Here is a 20,333-nt window from a genome sequence, read left to right on the forward strand (position 1 = left end):
CCAACCTGGGCAGTAAGCCAAAATTACCAAATTAATAACAACCACTGCTGTTAATCCAACTCTAGCAAAAAAAAAAAAAAAAAAAATCAGGCTGAGGATGGTTAGAGTGTTTCATTTTAAAACATTAACTTAGAAGGTTAAATATCTCTTAAATGATAAATATAGTGTCAGAATTTGCCAACTGCCATAAATTCTATTTAGGTTACCCTACATAGATTTCAATATACATTTCCCCTCCTGGTTTAAATTAAACCAATCTAACTTTTGACCTATCTGAGCAAAAAAAAATAAAAATAAAAATAAAAATAAAAAAAAAAACACAAATATAAATGATCCAAATTAAAAAGCGATGGAGGTTTACAAGTGTAAATGCAACCACTAAAATAAACAAGTTGAACAGGTTTCAGAAACAGCCTGTGGCCACAAGGTGATTTCAAATGGAAATGGACTGAAATTATCATCGTTCATGACAAAAGGAAACTAGTGGGGGAAATAAGGATGAATGGGAGTACCATGAATGTTTTTTATGTAAGTAGAAAACGGCCTCTTCATGATGCATTCAAGGACATCAACAACAACGTCTTTCTAAAATCCACATCCTTTCGTTCTGTTTTACAGTTTTAAGATGGCAAGCATTTTTCACAGCAACATAGGATTGTTGTGAGTTTATTGCTCTCTCTGGCATGTTAAATCATTTTCCATTTTAACATCGATGAAGTGAATTAAACACCTTGAAATATCGACATTATAGATACGACAGGGAAATGTCCATCTCTTCCCATAGCTCTGTCAGAATAAGAGATTTTAGCTATATTTGTAAAAAAAGAAATATCCACTTCTTTTTCTTTTGTCTTTTATGTTATCAAAGAAAATCAGTGTTATGTTAATACCTAGCTAGTCCTTTACGGGCCTTTAGGTTGAGCAATTTGTTATCTTTATTAGCAGCATAAGCCACTACAGATCTATGATACCAATAAATCATTTACATGATGTAAACATCCATCCACCCTGTATTAAAATCTGACCTCGTTGGAGATATTTAATTCTAATTATTATTCAAGTATTTTCATATCAAACATTTGTATTGACTGTCTGACCGAGATGTCAAGTACCAAAGTACAAATACTTTGTTACCTTACTTAAACAGAAATCTTGTCTATCTATACTTTAATAGAGTAATTATTTTTTAGATGCCTTTTTACTTCTAGTCTTTATATTTTTAAAATAGACTTGTTTGTTTTGTTTCATTTAAGCTCATTTTCGTTATGACCTGTTGGTATTTAAAATAAATAAAAACCATTAAAATAATTTGTTTCATCAACTTGTTTTTCGCCATATACCAGGATAAAAAGTTTTTCAAGATGATGCAAAGTTACATTTCTCACTGTTACCATTAGTTATTAAACTAAGAAAATTAAGTGTAAGGAAGTTCTCATCCTGAATTGTAGCAAATGGGCCTTTAATAGGGTAGTGCAGTCTCTCACAGTTTTTCCTGCATTACTATTTGTATACTCCAAGTAGTTTTAAAACTGGTACTTTTACACTTTTACTTGAGTTAAAAGTTGATACTCTAACATATGCAAAAGTGTTTTTAAACAGTAGGATTTATACTTGTACTTAAGTGATAAACATTTCTGCTTTTGACACCTCTGCTGTCTGAAATGGTACCAAAAATATCAGAGAGATTTGAAAATCATGGTTTGGAATGTTTACCACAATGACCTAAAAGCTTTATCCTGGCTTATGCATCAAAATGCAATAATTTTCTACTTTACTTCAACAAAAAGGTCTGTGAATAGTGAAAACTTTGTGAAATATTTGGATGGGAGAAGAATTTCTTGTTCTTCACTGAGAGGATCTACTTATGTTCCCCAGGTTATTGATTCGAATTGCATAAACCTCAAGTATTTTTAAGTTGACCTCATTTGGATGGACTGCAGAGGAGGGGCAGTAACATTTATCTGTTAGAAACTGACAGCAGTAAAGCCACGTGAGGCGAAGGAAGAGCTTTCATCCTGGATTTAAGCCTCGGAGGACAGTTAGTTCAGATCCTGTGTGTTTTGTCCAACATGCTTCGCTGTGGTTTATACGGGAACATATGGAGGAGCCCTGGGACAATGGAGCTCTTGTCATGCTGAGCTCAACAAAGAAGCCAAGAAAGGCTCAGACAGGGGTGCTTTGACCACGTTCTGTGCATGCTTGTGAAGAAGAGAAAGAGACTGTTGGTGTCTTTTTTTTGCAACTGCATTGTACGGCTTTTTATTATTTTGTTTCACATAATAATTAATTTAAAAGAAGAATTTATCTTTGAAGAGCTTTATATTCATTTTACACATGAGTCAAGCATGTTGGTGGACACAAACCATAAAACTTAACAACCCAGCAGTGTTATATTGTTTTGTATCAGCCTCTATAAAGCTGCCCCTCCCTCGTCTTCGTCTCCACCCAAAGCCCTGCTAACTGCCGTGGGAAGTGACATTTCACAGTCACAGCCAAAGTTAAAGTAAACCACCATCATTGCATGACAATGAAGGTATGGGACATTTGTGGAAATGTCCCTCTTGTGTTGTTCCCCAGTCATCTCACTCAACCTCATTGGAAATTCTGGAAAAACGCTTTGCTGTTAGAATTGACCAGGAGCATTGTAATCCATTTGGAGGTTTTGTTCTCTGATTTTAAACCATATATCCGTACTTATACTATTTCTTACTGTTGAAAACATGGGATAGGGATCTGCAAAAATAAAGGTTTGGACAACTATAGAGACAACAATTGATGTTCAATGACTAACTCGTTTCCTACTCTACAAAGAAGTTATATTCAAAGATGTAAACCTGTAAAAAAATAACCAGTTTTAGAAGAGAGTGGTTGATTTCTTCTGACAAAACATGTACACTCTTACATTTTTTTAAATGTACTCTAATAGTTCTTTTAAATCATACTATAGAATTTTTTTTTTTTTTAAAGTTAAAATTATTCTTTTTTGGATTTATAGTTCATTTTTGTTTTCAACCAGTCCTCTTTGCTCTCCATTGCCAACCAGTGGGGCTTAGAGGCTTAAGGAGCTACTGTTTTAGTTTTAGCTGACGCAGACTATTAGGGGATTTAAAAATATATATTTTACCTGACCAATTTCACTTTTTTCATATATATATTTAGAACTGTGAGGACTTCTTGTCAGACATTTTTGCTGAATTCTCACAATGTTAAAACTTTCCCATTGTTCTAGTCAGCTGTTTAAATTTGCTTCACTAATCAGGATCCTGACATTGTAGATCATTATGAGCTTACATGAGGCTACGGTTTGGGTTTGTCTCTTAAGATACACAGCTGCTAAATTACATTGATTTTTAATCCAAAGAAACTTCTTTGCTCTGTATTTCATTAAGTTCATTACACATATGTAAAGACCATGCTCTATTTATGGAATAGGGGGCTCTGCTTTTGCACACGGCAGCTCTCATTTCCACAGCTTCCTGGAGAAACTGTGTGTGTTTGGTGCATTTGTAAGTGATTTACAAGAGTAACCCACACAGTATAGCTGGAACTTCATATCCTGATGTATCCAGATTACAGTCCAGGTTGTAGCTGCAGCCATTGGCAGCTTTTATTTTGCCCACATCTCACTTTGGGTACTGTATTACTCCTCACATTTCATAGTGCATTTTGTTTTTTTTTTATAACACTAAGTTTTATTATTGGTTGATAAAGCTTAGCTCCCCTTTCATTGCTGGGATCTTTCCAGATGGCAATAAAAACAGTTAGATTAGTGAATGGAAGACATCCCCATTGATGTATGGGGATGTCTGCAAGCAGATGATCAGACATTTAAAGTCAGTTCACACCATGAATGTCTAGCTGTGTGACGATGGGACTGGAGTGAGCCATTTTATTCAGCTAGTAACATGTTAATGTGCACTGCTTAAAGACAAGAGCACCTGCGAATTGTCCAACAATACAGCAACATGATGTGATGTACTTAAAGAATGACTCAGTGAGACAAACCAGAATATTTACATCTGTCTCATTTGGCCCGCTTTAAATAGCTTGTGTGTGTGTGTTTTTTTTTTCTTTTTCCTGCAGAATAATCTGGATTTGTGAAAAGAATCCAATTAAACCCGATCTGGGCCAAGCAACTGGTCTGAGACCCATAATTTTAGGTGGTCTCCGTCTGCTTCCAAGCAGACTCTGATGGTGTTTTCTTCTGATCTGAAAGCAAACCAAACTTGTCCCAACCAACTACATTAACCCTCTACTTGTCTATGGATTTAGCAAGGTGCTGAAATAAAGAACGTAGCGTCGAAATCCTAACTGATCCTCTATGTGTTGTTTAGCAACACTGCTGCTAACATGCTGCAAATTCTCCAACCCCGCTTTAAATGTGAAATAAAGCGTCTTTAACTCTGCAATGAATGAGCTTCTCTTGTCTCAGTGGGTAACTTTTTATCAGAAACCAGAAAAGTCAGATGTCAGATTTCCAAATGGTCAATCTTAGCTCCCCTTCTATTCAATACCTATATGCTCTCCTAACTCAGATCTTAATGAACATCATGACTTACAATTTCTATGCAGAAAACATACAGATGTACAATGCAAGATCACCAGGTGACTATGAACCATTTAAGCGCTGAGTAAATGCATAAAAATCAATGTATGGATGTTAAAAAAAAATGTTCATTAGCTAAATCTGAAAAAACATTTTTTTAAGCAAAAAGAAAAACACCAATTAGGCTCTAAATATGAGTGTTGTGATGGACTCAAAATTGAATCTCAAGGGGCTCCTAAAGACGGTAAGAAAGTCAGCCTTCTATCTCCTAAAGAACATCTCTTGTCATGGCGTCTTCACAGGTCTGCCTAAAACGTCGATCAGACAGCTGCCGATGACCCAGAATGCTGCTGCCATCGTCTTCGCTAAAATTTATGTGCACGGAGCACATCACCCCAGTGTAATGTCCTTAGACTGGCTTCCCTTATGTCAGAGAATAGACTTTAAAATACTAGGGTTAGTCTGAAAATCACTGAAAGGCTTTGTTCCAAAATACATTAGACTTGCTGTAAGTCGATCACCTGCCCATACCTCTCAGAAAACAAGCTCTTTATTATGTTTATAAATCAAGTAAAATGTCTGAGGAAAGGCCGAATATGCAAAATGGACATGTTGCCTGAAAGAACCCCTATCTAATTTTCCTCAATTTTCCAAGTCTTTCCCTTCTCTGATCTGCTCCAATGAAGCCAATGAAATCAATGACCGTGACGAGCACGGCTGTAAATTGTAGCCCCCCTGCAAAAAGTAGGGGGGCTAAATATGTCACAACCTAATAAAATAGATACAGTGCCTTTTTGGTTCAGAGCAAACAACTTATTTGTGTTTTTGAAAGCTGCTACAAAATTGTTTACTTTCTTGATCTCTAAATTTTGTCCAAAAAATTGCATCTGTCACAATCTTGAGGTGTCGGTTATGTTTTTTAATATAGATTTATTGCTTACTTCTTGTGGTTTATTATGTTCTATCAGGTCTTGCATATAATGTCAGTTTTTTTTGGATTTTGCCATAAAATGGTATTTCCCTGTGCTCATGTTAGTTAGATATATTCCATGTTTTTGTACTTGTTCACTTTTAGCTTTCTAGTTATTCTTGCGTTGAATTTACTTTGAGGTATTTGTGCTAGCTTCCTCAAATAGATTAGTATGTCACGTGTCTCTTTTTAACTCTAGTAATGCTTTAATTCCTACTTTTAACCTGTGTAATTCTTTTTAACTGTGCCATACCAATCCTTTAACTTGTCTCACCTTTATGGGGTTATATATAATCTCCAGGTCTTATTATTCTTTGCTGAAAAATACTCTCAAATCTTGCCTTGCTGCAACTCCTTCCTCATGCCATGCCCCCTCTACACTCTTCACGCAAAGTCAGTCTCTGTTCATTCCTGTTTTAGCTTGTATTTTTTCAGTTTTACTCTTGGACTTTGGAGACTAGAATAGAAACATGATTTCCTGGCTCTCGGTGGGGATATTTGTGTGTAGCGAAAGGAAAATGCAAGCCTCCAGTTATACAGAAAACAAGATAACCAGCATTAAATTCAGAATCCAGCAAAGACACAATGATTAAATTAGGGAAATTTTGTGGATGCATTGTAATGTTTCTGTCTTTGCACATGTATGTAGGTTACACAATGCAGCACACAAGTCAATAATACAACTGCATATGAAGGAAAGCAGCCTTCAACCCTTCGCCCATCCAAACGCACAGGCCAACAGTCAGTTATGCTGTTTTATGTAAGAAGAGTTTCAGTTGCTGCGTCACTCTGGAAGCCAGACCGCAACATGAGAAGGGGGGGCAACTGATTCATTATCCCAATCGATCAGAACAAATACATGAACCAAGGGGGTGGAAGTGGTGATGGGGTACAGGAGGTACAGATGAGGTTAGTAAAAAGGGAAAGAAATGCATAAAGAAGGAAACAAAGGAGAAGTCTGTTACAAAACCAACCAACCACAGGGAGGAAACCAAAGTGCATTACAGTTTTCAACCTGAGACACGCATACACACACTCAATAACAACATACCATATCAGTGAAGCGTTGTGATAAGGCACTTTTACAGTTTGTCTTTAAACGGTCGCTCAGTTTTTACAGTCATAAACAATAGAACAAACATATGAACCACCAGGGTGAAAAATAAAATATAACAACCCCCCAAAAAAGTATATTTCAGATTACACCAAACTATATAAATTTAGCAAAAACAGTATGGCAATCCTGAAGACTCAAAGGAATTTTTCTTATAGTTGGTGTGAATTTGTTACTGACTTCTTTGGTTTTGATCTTCCTCTATTCTGAACCAAATAAACTTTTTGGATACGTTTCAAAGTACAATTTTCTTTTGTTCATTTTCTATTTTTTTAGATTTATTTTAGTTTTGTAGTGATTACAACAAAAGTAGTAATTATATTTCCTGTGGTCAGCATTTCAATTAAAGTATATCAATAAATCTTACCAGATTTATATTTAGAGGGTTTATTTTTCCCATCTAAATAAAAATCTGTTTAAAAATCATTAACAAATCGTTTATTTTAAAATGATACACTTTAAAATCTTAGTTCATGTAAGGACGTAATAACAAAATATTATTTAGCAGCTTTATCTGGCATTTTTCACTATAAAGTTTTTGTTAAGGAGAATATATATTAAAAACAAATCATGCTCTTTTCTATTTGGGATCATTTCACATTGAATGAAGCTCAACCTGAGCATAAATGAGCTGTGCAGGGTCTACACTGCAAAAATTATCTCAAAATGAGTACAAATGTCTTAAATTAAGGGTATTGACCCTTAATTTGAGCAGGTGAATAAGATGATTTGCCAATGGAATTAATACTTTTACTCTTAAAATAAGGTATCCAGATATTATGCACTTGAAATAAGACAATGCAATCATTTTTTCTTATTTTAAGTGTAAATTGTCTTGTTCCATTGGCAAAGTGTTTCACTTAAGTCCTTAATTCAAGAAAAATGCTCTTATTTTAAGAAAAAAAAATAAAAAAATTTATTTAGATTTCATTTTTTTGCAGTGTAGATGAGGTTTTCTCATGAATTTTAGGAGCAATTTAACAAAGTGTGATCAATGAGTGTTTAAAGTATACACAACTTTGGCATTTTATTATTATTTTATTATTATTAAGTGACCATGATTTAGAGCTCACTTGTTGCCTTAAACTAGCTTCAGTAATCAATCAAATGTTGCCATATTTCAACCTAGTTGGCAGCTACAGCAACCTGTCCTTCAAAACAAGGATCCTTGCTGTCATTAGTTTGAGGAGTGCAGAGCAAGGAAGACAAAATGCTGAATATAGCCAAGTTCTGCACAGAAAATTCTTTCTTTAAATAATCCACTTTTGATCCTCGTATGGAGCTGGTAAGACAATGAATGTCCTTGTTGAAGATGGTGTTGGTCCCTCAGGCCGAATCAACACTGAGCTGTAAACTGTGTCAGCAGAGAAACTCTTCAACATAAAGTTAACTCAAACAAGCCAAAAGAGCTGCAGTATGTTCTGAAATAGTTATCCCACTCCTGCAAGTGGTGTAGTCATGCTGCCACAACAGTAAATCATTTCTGAATGTCTGTGTGCATTAAATGGTTTAAGAAAATAATCACTTGAAATAAATCTTGAACTTTTCCAACTACGGCCTGTACCCTCAGTCATCAGAGGGACAAGTTGGTGGGATGTTCACAACAAGTTGAATAGCCTCTGAAACACCTTTGCAACTCTAAATTCCTCAATTGTTGTTGTTTTAGTTTGGGATAAAACATGTGCATAACAGGTGGGGTAGGCTACTTTTGTAAAAATGTCACCTACAATTCTGGAGAGGTGCAGTAGAGTGTCTGCGGCAGGGGCGGGGGCACATTTGCATTCACTGCGACACACGCAGACGACCTGGTTTTGAAGTATGAATCAGCGTTTACAACCATTTACACATCACGCTAGCATGGCTGCTCGTCTCCTAGTGGCAATCTATGATACTACTGCTGTCTAGAGGTAAACAAGCAAACCAACATGACGGCACCCGTAACTTTCAGGAAGTTTCGTTATAATTGTGATATTTCTTTTTTTGCGGGGAGTCAGGCAAATAAGGCTGCCTTTGGTGAAGTGGATACGATAAAAACGATAGCCTAATCTCACAAATGCAGAAAGTTGAAGTTATTCACACAGCTAAGCAGAATCAGCACTGGAAATCATGTGGGACAGTAGGGAAGCTAGTATTTTAATGAATGTCTGAAGTTTCATTATTACAGAGGCTGACTGTAAGGAGAAGATGCGGTCAGCTCCTCTGCTCTTTGTTATCTGAGAAGTGAGACAGAACTGAACCCCGCCGAGCCCTACTGATGAACCAGTACCATGTTAGCGCGGTTCGGTTGTGTCTGGCACAGTCCGGTTCAGTTGGATGTGCCATTTAAACTCAACAGTAATCTCTGTTACCGTACTCGGACCAATCTCGGCACTGTTTCAAACAAGGTAGTGTAAATAGGGCTAATGTAAACATATTTGGCCTGTTTACTAGCCTGCATGTTCAGAGTAGGCTCAGCTGTGGGGGAGGAGCTACTACAGATGCCCATTTTAAGGTAATTTATGCTATTCTAAACTACAGCAGACATGCCCCACAGTGATTATAATTTTGCGGTACGTGTTAAGCATTATGCATATGGTATGATTTACTACTTCTCTTTGTATCGGGCCAAAAAACAACAAATTAAGAAGAGAAAGTTTAAAAAAGGGACAACAGCTGAGTCACTTCTGATCCTCCAGACTGCCTGCTCACCATTGTTGATATGAGATATCTCTTGTGCAACAGATTATATCAGTTAAGAGTAATGTGATAACATAGGCCTGCCCTTTCCTCCTGCTTTGTTTATTTGGCTTAGTTTTGTTTTTGTAACAACAAACCAGTTCACAACAACACAGAGTACACCACAGAGCAGGGCTGAAAAGATGGATAGAGAAAGTTGGACTTCAAATTTAAACTAATGATTTTTTAACCAATAATTAAAACAGCCAAAGGGAACTCTTAACTCTTAATCAAAGGGTTCTATTCTAGATTTAAAGGAATTTAGGGTATTAACACTTCTATAGAGTTAGTTCCAGATAAGTGGAGAATAAAAGACTAAAAGCTGCTTCCCTGTGTTTGCTTCTGTCAACAACCTATAATCTACTGTATGCTGGTGTCAGACTATTCAGAGGATTTTTTTCCCAAGATCCAGATGGAATATTAGTCCTTTAATCCTGGAAATGTCCTTAAGGTAAAAGACGACCATCTTCGTAACTATCTTTATGTGCCTTTTAAGGTTTGGGTCCATTACTGCACTCAGATTTCAGGCTTGATCAGTTTCCAGTTTAGTAACTGAAGCTGTGTGCTAACCTTTGATCAATCCTCCTTTGGTTCAAAAATATAACTTTAGATTTATTCCTATTTAGCTAGTGAAAAAAACACATACATGATCATAATGTACTTTTTTAAGAAAAGTCATTTTTAGCTCACAGATAGTAAATAGAAAAGAAAGTGTCTTTTTTCTGGGTGGAAATGAAAGCCATTAAAAGAAGCAAATGTTGGCAACAACCTGTAAATCATAGAGATGAGCAGCGTTCAGAGCTCATGTTTCACTACATCTGCCTCTTTTATAAAGTCCCATAACAATCAAAAGAGTCATTTGGAAAAACAGAAATAGGTTTCCCACCCCTCCTTAAAGGCGTCTTTAAACCTAAAACCAAGCTGGGTTGGGTACTGATGAGCTTTTTACTAGCCGCTGAAACCCCTTCTAGGCTTGGGGGCATTTCTAAGCTTCAGGATGAACTTTGAACCCAAACAGACAACTGACCCAAATTTAGCCCACACAAAAGAGTGTAAACTTGAGGCTAAGTAATATTTTTTGTGAATATAAATCTCTTTTTAAACTTAAACTTTTACTTTGTAACAATTACTGTGATTTCTTAAAAGAGCAATATTAAAGTACATTTAATTTCCCAAGTAAGTTTACTTGTTTATTTCTGTTACTAGAACTATTACTAGAACTATTAGCTGGTTAATAATAATGTATATCTAATCATTCTTTTTGGTTAAAATAGTCTAAAACACATTATTTTACAAAGATTGCATCAAGCTGAGCCAATGTCTCACTTTATAGGATACAGAATATATTAAAAAAAAGAAATAAATTGTCTTAGTTGCTATGATAATCTTTTAATAGTTTTAGATGTAATCAGGTTTTTAGTTCAGGGTTGGTGGAAACCTTTGACTTCATTTGTTAGTGTTAGGATAATGTAGGCTTTTGTTAAAAGTTTAGCATTTTGAGTCATGGCTTTAGTCTAAGCCTCATGGAAAACTAATCTAAGTCTATAATCAGATTGAAAAAGTTTATGATTAACTGTAGGGACTTTTTGTCATAAAGTTATAATATTAATGTGAAACTTGGTTCTTACAGTAATTTTAACTCAAACTTTATATTTTTCTCTTGTGAAATGCAAACTAGGATATGTGAAGAATTATCCATTATGACACAACAACAATTAGGAAGCAAAAAAAAAATCCTTTTTACTTAGATATATGGATTAAAAAACGGCATTAACGTTCACTCTAGCAACGATTGCACATTACTACGTGTGTAACAGATAGAGGCTGATAGAAACTGTAAAAAGTAAAAATAAACACTTATTGCTGCTCCTATCACTAACACGGAAGCCAAACTGGGGTTGGAAAGGGCAGTTGAATTTAACTAACTGTTATGACTGCATCAGCAATGTTGCTATTTAGAGTTTTGTTTTGTTTTTTTTGTTAGGAAGAAATGACTTTCCAAGTTAGAATTTGGAGTTCAGATGATTTTCCTTCCTGGGTTTGCCAAACAAATGGGCCTGTTCATTTCATCACATCAGTCCATTACTGCAAAAATGCCCATAGCTGTATATTGGTTATTTATTCTCCAGGTGCACAGCATTTATATTGTTAAACCCTTTACAGTACAGTTTTTTATTTCTTTTTAACTCTTCTCTATTAGGTTATTCTTATTTCTAAAGTCCACATTTGTGTGACCATTTATTCTATAATATTTTTTGCTGCTGTAACACCAGAATTTCCCCATTGTGGGAAAATAAAGGGATTTTCTATTCTATTCTATTCTATTCTATTTTAACAAGCAAACAAGTTTTAAGTAAAAAAGAAAGTCACTTTGAGATATTGGAGGCATTATGTTATTGTTAAGCCAAACTCTAGGAACCATTTCATACCAGTTTTAACCATTTTCCAGTTGCAGGATGGAAAGCTACTAACTTCTGCTTAATGGTATGCTTCATGGCAAAGCAACCTGTTATTAACAACAACTATTATTAAGCTAATAAAAATTAATTTCTCTTACTTTCATGGATCCAAACAATATTGTCAAACATTTACTAACAAAGCTTTTTCAGTTCACTGTGTGTAATTTTATTAGATGCAAGCTGTAAAAACAGCAGTTAAACCTTAGCCAGGGCCTGTTGGCAAACCCACGCATCTCCATCATCTGTTTAAGGACTGAAAATACGTTTTAGGTGGAAAGAAAATCATGGAATACACAGGAGTGCTCTTACTGTTTCATAGTGCAGAAAAATAAACTATTGTAATTAAGTTTTTGCACTTAATTTAACTTTAAAGCAATTCTTAAAGGATACTAAGTTGCACTTTGTCTTAGTTTAGCAGTTTGTCCTTCTGTTGCATGTCTGTCTTCCACACCCTTGAGCACAGTTGAATACCAATTTCCTTTCAATCTCTTTGCAACTTCTTAGGTTTTTCTTTTCCCACATGTGTTTGATAAGACTTATCATTAACCTTTCAGCTGTATCGATCCAGAACAAAGATGGGGGACGGCCCTTTTGAAGAAGAATGCTTTTTTTTTAAGGCTCCGGTCATGAATGAGTAGAAAAGTAGCTTTATTCACCTCCCTTCCCTCCTTTCTGTGCCCACCCTGCCCCCCAGCACACAATTACAATGCAGGACCCCACCCCCGCCAACACACACATGCTGACACACATCATTAACGCACATTAACACACAAACTCCCCGCCTGCCCCCTGAAGCATACAGACTGGAGGGGGTGGGCCCATGCGGGTGGGTTTCCCCAACTACTTAAACAGATTCCAGCAGATGGTTGAGGAACTTTCCTCCTGATGACTCATTGCTTCTTCTCACTCTGCCTGCAAACCAAGGCATTATTATTCTAGATTAGCAACAACAACAAAAAAAAAAAATAGGAATTAACTCAATCAAGACTACTGGAACACAAACTTTCTTCAAAACTAGTTGTAGTCTTCTTCCAAGCTGTTAAGATTAGTTTAATTTGTCGTCAACTACTGGAATCGATCCATTGTGAAATCAGACATCAGGCTGCTTCACTTGGTGAAGACTGTGGAGTGAATCATGCCCTCCGACTCTCTGACGCCTTTCCTGGAACTGGATGAGGAGTTTTGCAAGGTAAGAACCAAAAAACTTTAAAGTCTTTTTTTTTTATTTTTTTTTTAAGCAACCTAAAGATTTTTTTCATTGTTTTTAGAATGAAGTACAGCAAAAAAGTAAAAAAAAAAATGTTTTGTATTTAACTAGTCGTAGTTGACAAAGTAGTTGAAATATATGAAAAATCTTCATATTTCAAAGTGGTACATATTTACAACCAAAAGTCCACCTTAAAGTTTCTGACACTTAAGGGCTACTCAGATATGGTTACGTGGGTTTTTCCCTCACTGTGGGTGATGGATTTCCTATTCAGGGTCGTTTCGATCTTAATTCCCTCTCCAGGCTTTATCTTGCACCCTGTATTTGCAAAGAGCTCACATTATTCTCTTCTCCCCTTTTGTGTGTCAGAATCTCTGTGTCCTGGATGGGACAGATGGACCCTCCTCGAGCTCGCTGCAGCGCAGTCAAAGAGTTCTGGGCTTTCAGAGACGCCACTCTCTTTGCCCTGTGACCCTTCCCAACTCCAAGTTCAACAGCAGCTCTGAAGTGATGGAGTCGGCCTGCTGGGGGCTCAGCCAGGCCTCCAACCAGCAGTGGAACCGGGCGCTTCAACGCTCCTCGCTGAGTCACATCCCTTTCAGAGTTGACCGCTCGGTCAGCATGATCGAGGGGAACATCAGTAATGTGGGGGGAAAAGAAGACAAAGTTCCGACTGCCTCCCCATCAGTGCTGCTCCCACCACCAGGTCTGTGTCTCAGCAACACCTCTCTGGCCTCCACAGCCTCCTCCTCTTCCTCCAGACCGCCGGTGCTGCCACCGCCGCACATCTCCAGCAGATACAAGACAGAACTCTGTCGCACCTTTGAGGAGAGCGGGACCTGCAAGTACGGGGCAAAGTGCCAGTTTGCTCACGGCCTGGATGAGCTGAGAGGACTCAGCAGGCACCCCAAGTACAAGACCGAGCCTTGTCGTACTTTCCACACGATAGGCTTCTGCCCTTACGGTGCCCGCTGCCATTTCATCCACAACGCGGATGAGATTCAAATGGCCGGCTCCGCTGCGGCTCCTCAGAGGCCGAAAGTGAGGCCTCCTTTGCTGCGGCACAGCCTCAGCTTTGCTGGCTTTTCCTCCACTGCCCACATCTTCCAACCAGTTGAGGAGTCTCAGCCTTCCAGCCTCCTCTTTTCTCGAGCCTCCTCAGTGTCCCCCCCTCCCTCCTCTGGAAGCCCAGAGCTCCTCTCCCCTCTCTTTCCTGAGCCCAGGCCTCTGAAGCATTGCCCTTACCCCTTCTCTGGCATCAGTGACCTGGCAGGTGACAGCGGAGACGCTGCTCTGCGCCTCTACACCACAACTGAATCTAAATGTCCAACATCCAGCTTCACCTCCAAGAACCAGAACCTCCCAGTGCACCTACCTCCTCAGCTTCCAGCTTCTCTGAACAGCTTCTCCTCCTTTCAGCGCTGCTCCTCGGCCGAATCCCTTTCCGAGGAAGGCTACACATCTTCCTGTTCCCTCAGCTCCTCCTCCAGCGGCACAGAGTCTCCAAGCTTCGAGGGCCGCCGTCTGCCCATCTTCAGTCGCCTGTCTATTTCAGACGAATAGAGAACAGTTTGGGTTTGGGGGCTGCGTTAGATCAGGAATGGTCTAAACTCTCTGTGACTGTAATATAAGTTAGGGGTCACAGAAAAGTAAAAAATTAGCTTTTCTGATCCTTTCTAGGTCCAGCCGAGTGAAGGTACCTATCTTTGTGCATATTGCATTTCTTTTACCCAAGCAGCTGTAGTGCTGCTCAGTGTTTGTCCAGTTTTAGCTGACTCCCTTTTGTGTTTATTGTTTTACTGACTATTTTTGTGGTATTTTTATTATATTTTATGCCATTGTAACTGCTGTATACTGTTGTATACCTGTGTTTTAGAGAATAACCGAAGGGTATTCGGCTCAGCGTTCGTCTCCATGCTGTTCCTGCTCAGTGGAAAGTTCTGTGTGAGAATTTTCTGTACCCTAATTTTGAGATGTTGTGTTCTCCTTTGCTTTGTCTCCTCCAAGACAGCGTGCAGTTCGCCATTACAGACCTTATTTCTAGAAATCTGCCTGAAAAGGTCCACTGGGTCATATGTTTCCATTTAGGATTCTCCAGCTTTATTAAATTGATCTCATCCTTGTCTAAGTGTTAGAGGATTCAGTAACTGTATGCTGTCACTGATTGATTAGTTGATTGGTTGCATGGCTGTGGCCACATGATTGTATTTTTAACTGTCTGGCAATGATTCAGCTGAACTGCCTTAGCACGGATCGTAGAAATCTCTAGTTACCAAAGTTGCTCTAACATACTCCCTCTGTTAACCCTTAGCCTTAGCTACGGCAGGTTATATACAGTGTTTTAACTATTGATATAGCCTAACATGTTCCTAGGACTATTTATTTCTTTTTGCTTGTTTTATTTCTTCTTAATTTGTGTTGAGGATTTAAGAAAAAAAAAGAGAAGAAACTACGCTACACTTTAGCAGCGATGTTTTCCATCTGCTTGTTCAACTGGAAGCTTTAATAAAACGGCTAATGGAGAGGAGGGGAAGGAAAGGAGGAAGCAAGCATTTTTTTGGCATTCTTTATTTTCTGTTGCCTTATTGGCTGACGGGCCGAGCAGCGATCAACACTTTTAGGTTTTGGTCTCAGCAAGCAACTTGGTGGACTGGCCTCGGAAAGCTCGTCGGCCATTCTGCCTTCCTCTCCATTAAGCTTCACATATTTTAACTGTAAAGTAATCTGCTGCAAATATAAATGTGGGGTAATCATCAGTCAACCGTTTGGAGTGTATTTTGTTGTAAGAATAATTGTGGGGATGTATTTTGACATGCAGCTCCGTCATGACTGTTTTTTTTTTTTATTACCTTTGTATTATAATGTTATATATTAGAGTTTTTTTTTCAGAGTTGGCTCCATGACAATGTGTTTGTAGCTTGACTTCTGTTGCACAGCAGCTATCTGGCCGGCAGGTGAAATCATGTGAGTTTGAAGGAAGACGGAAAGTTTCTGTTCCAGTTTTCTCTTGAAATCATCCCAACCACCTGCCCTGATGAGGCCAGAGATGTTTCTTGTATCTGTAGCTTTTTAACGACTCGGCTGCAAGATGTTTCTTTAAAAAAAAAAGGAAAGACATGTTAACTTAAGGTTCTATTTATTTTTCTTTTTAAGAGCAAAACCTATATTATGCTGTTTGATATTGTGTTTTTCACATAATTTAAGTGCATCTATTGTTTACATTCCAGTGGTTACGTGGGTAACCTTCTTTATCTTAATATATATGTCCATCTTTATTTCAGAATAAAAGTCTTTTGAAAAATAAAAGCTTATCACTCTGGATTTTGTGTCATTCTGCTGTTTACTTGCAATCAACCTAACACACATCTTTGACACCCTTTTTCTTCTTTAGAAAAAATCAAATAGCATAGAGACATAGAGATCATCTTGGCATTACATCATTTTAAGTATCATTCATATCTTCTACCTCAAGCATTGGACATTCCACCAGATTTTATTTTCTTGTATTATTTTCCTCAGAAAAAAAAACAAAACAAAAAGGACTAAATTAGACCTCAAAGAAAATAACAACCAGTATTGACCATGATCAGTGCATCTCTATATAAAATTGCCAGTCCTAGAAATATGTAGTGAAAACAAGGCATTACAATATAATTATATTTACAATATAAGCAACTTAAAAAAGGGAAATTCTGGGAATCTTCCAGAAAATGAATTCAAGTCTTAGATATTTGAGATACAGACCTGTCTCATGTTTTTTATGATACATTTGATTTGTTTCTTTAATCAGCCATGGACTGATAGTGTCACAGTTCACCTGAGATGTCCTGGTATGAAAGGGAACTCATGGCACAAGAGTCTTTCCAAAATGTTCCCACAAGTAATTCAGTAAATAACAAACAAAAAAAAAAAGAAAAAGAAAAAAGCTGCTTCTGTTTCTGGGGGCCTTTTATGATCATCATCAGGGATTCACTGACACACAAAAGGAACAAAGGTTAACCCTTTCCCCTCCATGGGTTCTGGTGGGATTCTCCCATCCCTCCCCACCACGCTGCCTCTCCCCCCCTCGTCCGTGCTGCATGGTGTGGGAAGGGGAGTTTCGTTACGACTCGTCCGGACGGACCAATTTGGGGTGAGTGACACTGGGGAGAATGTTTGGGCAACAGATGCCCGAACAAAGACTTCCCGACACACAATGGGACACTGAGATACTTGTGACTGATTTCCATCTATTCACACAAAGTGGAGCAGAAGTTGAGATCCTCCCCTGTGTCCCTCTGTGAGTGTTTGTTTGTGTCACACTGGGAACTTGATACGTCTTACCCACAAATTTCCAGCTTCATAAATATGTCTAAATGGTTAAAACAAACCCCTTTGTGAGATGAAAGCACTTCTAAACTCAGGTCTGTCAGATTAGCATATAGGATTAGAATATATAAAGTATAAGAAAAAATACCAAAGATATCTAACCTTAGCACAGAATTTGGGAGCATACAAAGCTTTTAATCCATCACAGTTAGAGGGAAGTGAGGAACCTGAGGGTGCTTGTGTGGGTGATGAGTGTGTGGAGGCATTCAGCTGTGGACAGGCTGAGGATTTCACCGTGGTGAATGAATAACAGCAGAGAGAAGAAGCAGGAGCAGGCTCCCACAACCCCCATGGCTGCAAACCATTCAGTGCTCCTTGCTTGGGTCTTTATGTTTGTGTGTGTGCTTGTCTAAGACCTTTAAAAGGCCAAGGGCCATCCCTGTGCAGCCCCTCAAACCCTCCCTCTCCTCCTGGTCATGCAGCACCATTGTGGGTCTCCCCCCTTGTTTTCCCTTTTCAGTCTAACATCTGTATGCTAATGCATCCAATGGAAATGGGCTGGAATCAGCCTGGGAGCGAGGGTGAGGGGAGGCTTCCCTGTGCATGGCTGGATAAAGTGATTTGGGAGAATTTAGCAGGGGGGAGAAAATGTGTCCAAGGCCTAAGAAAGGAGGGAAACCTGAGGATATTTTGTTCAGAAGCAGTTTGGGATGGAGTTACAGAAGAGTGGATGACATTGCTATTATCCCACATACACTATTGAAACAGACCAAGAAATAATAAACTAGAGCCAGTTCATTAAACCTACTGTACAGTTTCTGAAAACATTAAATTTACCAATGAAACAAACTTAAAGATAGTTTGTAAGTTATCAAAATACTGAGGCAAAGCTTGTATATATGTTGCTGCCAAAGGCTGGGGCTTAAATACGATTGTCAAAAATAAAGAACATAAAAACTAAACTATATCTGACACCAGAAAATGATTTGATTTTGGTGGCATATTCCAAATATCATCTTCCTCTGAAGATTAGCTGAACTCTGATAGTCAAGCCTTAAACTCACAGTTTCTGCAAACTCTGGAAAACATTTGTTAATCCAAAATAATTATAATTAAATCTATGGGCACTTTGGTACCAGTGTTTTTAGAGCACCAAGCTCACTTTGAATGTTTCCACAATTTTTTATGCTAAAGTCACAAAAAATATTGAATTTTACAAATATTTTTGGGGGAACTGGCCAAAATAACACAAAGCTCTGCAAAAATCTCTGCATTAATGTATTTTTTCTGGAGCTTTAGGGCGTTTGTGAACATTGAGAACATTGAAGAAAAAAACATGATGAAGTCAGTACTTAAGATCTGGATTACAGGTAGGGGAGGAAGCAACATAACAGGCTCACATTTCTCCCTTTGCTCAGTGCATTATTACAACTGCTAATGGACTGAGCAACAGCTGAGTTACGCAACGTCAGTGCAAATGTCAGATGCTCTAACTTCTTTTTTTACGTTCTTGAGTGTTTTACTTGCGTTTTCATGTGTAGCTGTTTTCCCCCTGATTTCCCCTTGGGGGGGCTGAGGAACTGAGAGCAGGCAAACTATGACTGCAAACATATGGACACAGGACTGACAATTAAAGAAGCAGTGAATACATTGGTTGTAACTCTTGAGGAGCTCGGCAGAGATGCTGCTCAGGTGGGAGAAACTGACTTTAGACAAAGTAGAAAAAAATACCATGTCCTAAGTAAATGAATCCAAAATCTTTTACTCAAGAAAGTTTGACAGAAAAAAATAAGCCACATATCAACATGAACACATCTTCTCAACTGTTAAATGAAATATATTTGTTTCTGGATCTTCCACATGTTTTAAAGTTGTTCTTTTCTCAATCTGCTTTATGAATTTGCCTTCAGGTTCTCCCTCTGATGCTTCCCTTGAGGTCTGTTTTGTTATTTTGCCTTGATAAGTCAGTCCTTTGCATCCTTTGACTGTATGTTGTTGCCTCACAGCAACAAAATGCAAATGAAACACTCAGAATCAACTACAGGGTTGTTGCTAAATGGTTGAACGAATTAAAAAGGAACTGCCACAATCTGTGCATGAAAAAGCATGGAGGTAAATTGGGCAGTTACTTTAAGCCATTGAAGAACCAAGTTTTACATTTGAAAAGCTCTAGGAACCTTTTTCCCCCCTTAGATTGATGCATTGAACTTTCAGATTTGACCTTTAAGTTCTGCCTGCTGCCACTGGAATATCATTCAACAACTGAAGAAAAGTGAGTTGCAGTTATACAGTTATGTGTGGTATGATTTGTTTAAGAATCTAATTAAATAAACATTTAGAGCATCATTTGCTTTCTGCTGAATTAAATGTATATGTATATTTTATGCTAACAAATCTTATTGCGTCAAACTCTTTTGAAATACTTTGATTAAAACATGAAAATGTTCTTTAATATTGAGTATGCCATCTTTAGCCATCTTATGTTACATCATTCAGTTTGGATTTCACCTCATCCTCTTCTGAATATTGTTAATTTTAAGATTTTATAAAAATAATTAAAAATAGTATGTTACTTTTAGTTAGAATTCCCTGCATGAAAAAGGAAAACAAATATTGACAGCAGCCTCAAACAAGCAAATAAATGGAGACACTGTGAGGAAAATCCTAATTCAAAGTAACAAAAAAAGTTTAACCTAAGTTAAAATGTTCAATGTAAAAAAAAAAAGACATGAAACTGGAAGAAAAAAAAAAAAAGAACTCACATGCTCCCTTTTAAAGTAGTTGTGCAACTCCACCATGAGGTCTTTATTAGAACAGCAGGTAAAAAGTAACCTGGCTAAGCTGGAGAGGTCAGTGTAGTTCAATTTGACTTCTACAAAGTATTTTTTGGGAGTTTGTGAATTCACAAATCTGACAATTCACCTGTTTTTTTTTGTTTGTTTTTTTCCTCTGGGTGGATGTAAATAAAGATCATACCTCAATCCTCAATTATATAATATATTTCATTCTAGCCA

The 20,333-nt window shown here is 37.7% G+C and overlaps 1 protein-coding gene across 1 annotated transcript; it reads left to right on the forward strand.

Moving 5' to 3' along the window:
• The first annotated feature begins 12,664 nt into the window (after nt 1-12,664).
• LOC107091641 (zinc finger protein 36, C3H1 type-like 1) lies at nt 12,665-16,108 on the forward strand. The gene is made up of 2 exons (XM_015385685.1): nt 12,665-12,993; nt 13,381-16,108. The coding sequence occupies exons 1-2, from the start codon at nt 12,940-12,942 to the stop codon at nt 14,572-14,574; spliced, it is 1,248 nt and encodes a 415-aa protein (XP_015241171.1). The 5' UTR covers nt 12,665-12,939; the 3' UTR covers nt 14,575-16,108.
• The last annotated feature ends 4,225 nt before the right edge of the window (nt 16,109-20,333 follow it).

The sequence above is a fragment of the Cyprinodon variegatus genome, unplaced genomic scaffold (assembly GCF_000732505.1).
Source record: "Cyprinodon variegatus isolate N-32 unplaced genomic scaffold, C_variegatus-1.0 Scaffold345, whole genome shotgun sequence".
NCBI classification, from domain to species: Eukaryota; Metazoa; Chordata; class Actinopteri; order Cyprinodontiformes; family Cyprinodontidae; genus Cyprinodon; species Cyprinodon variegatus.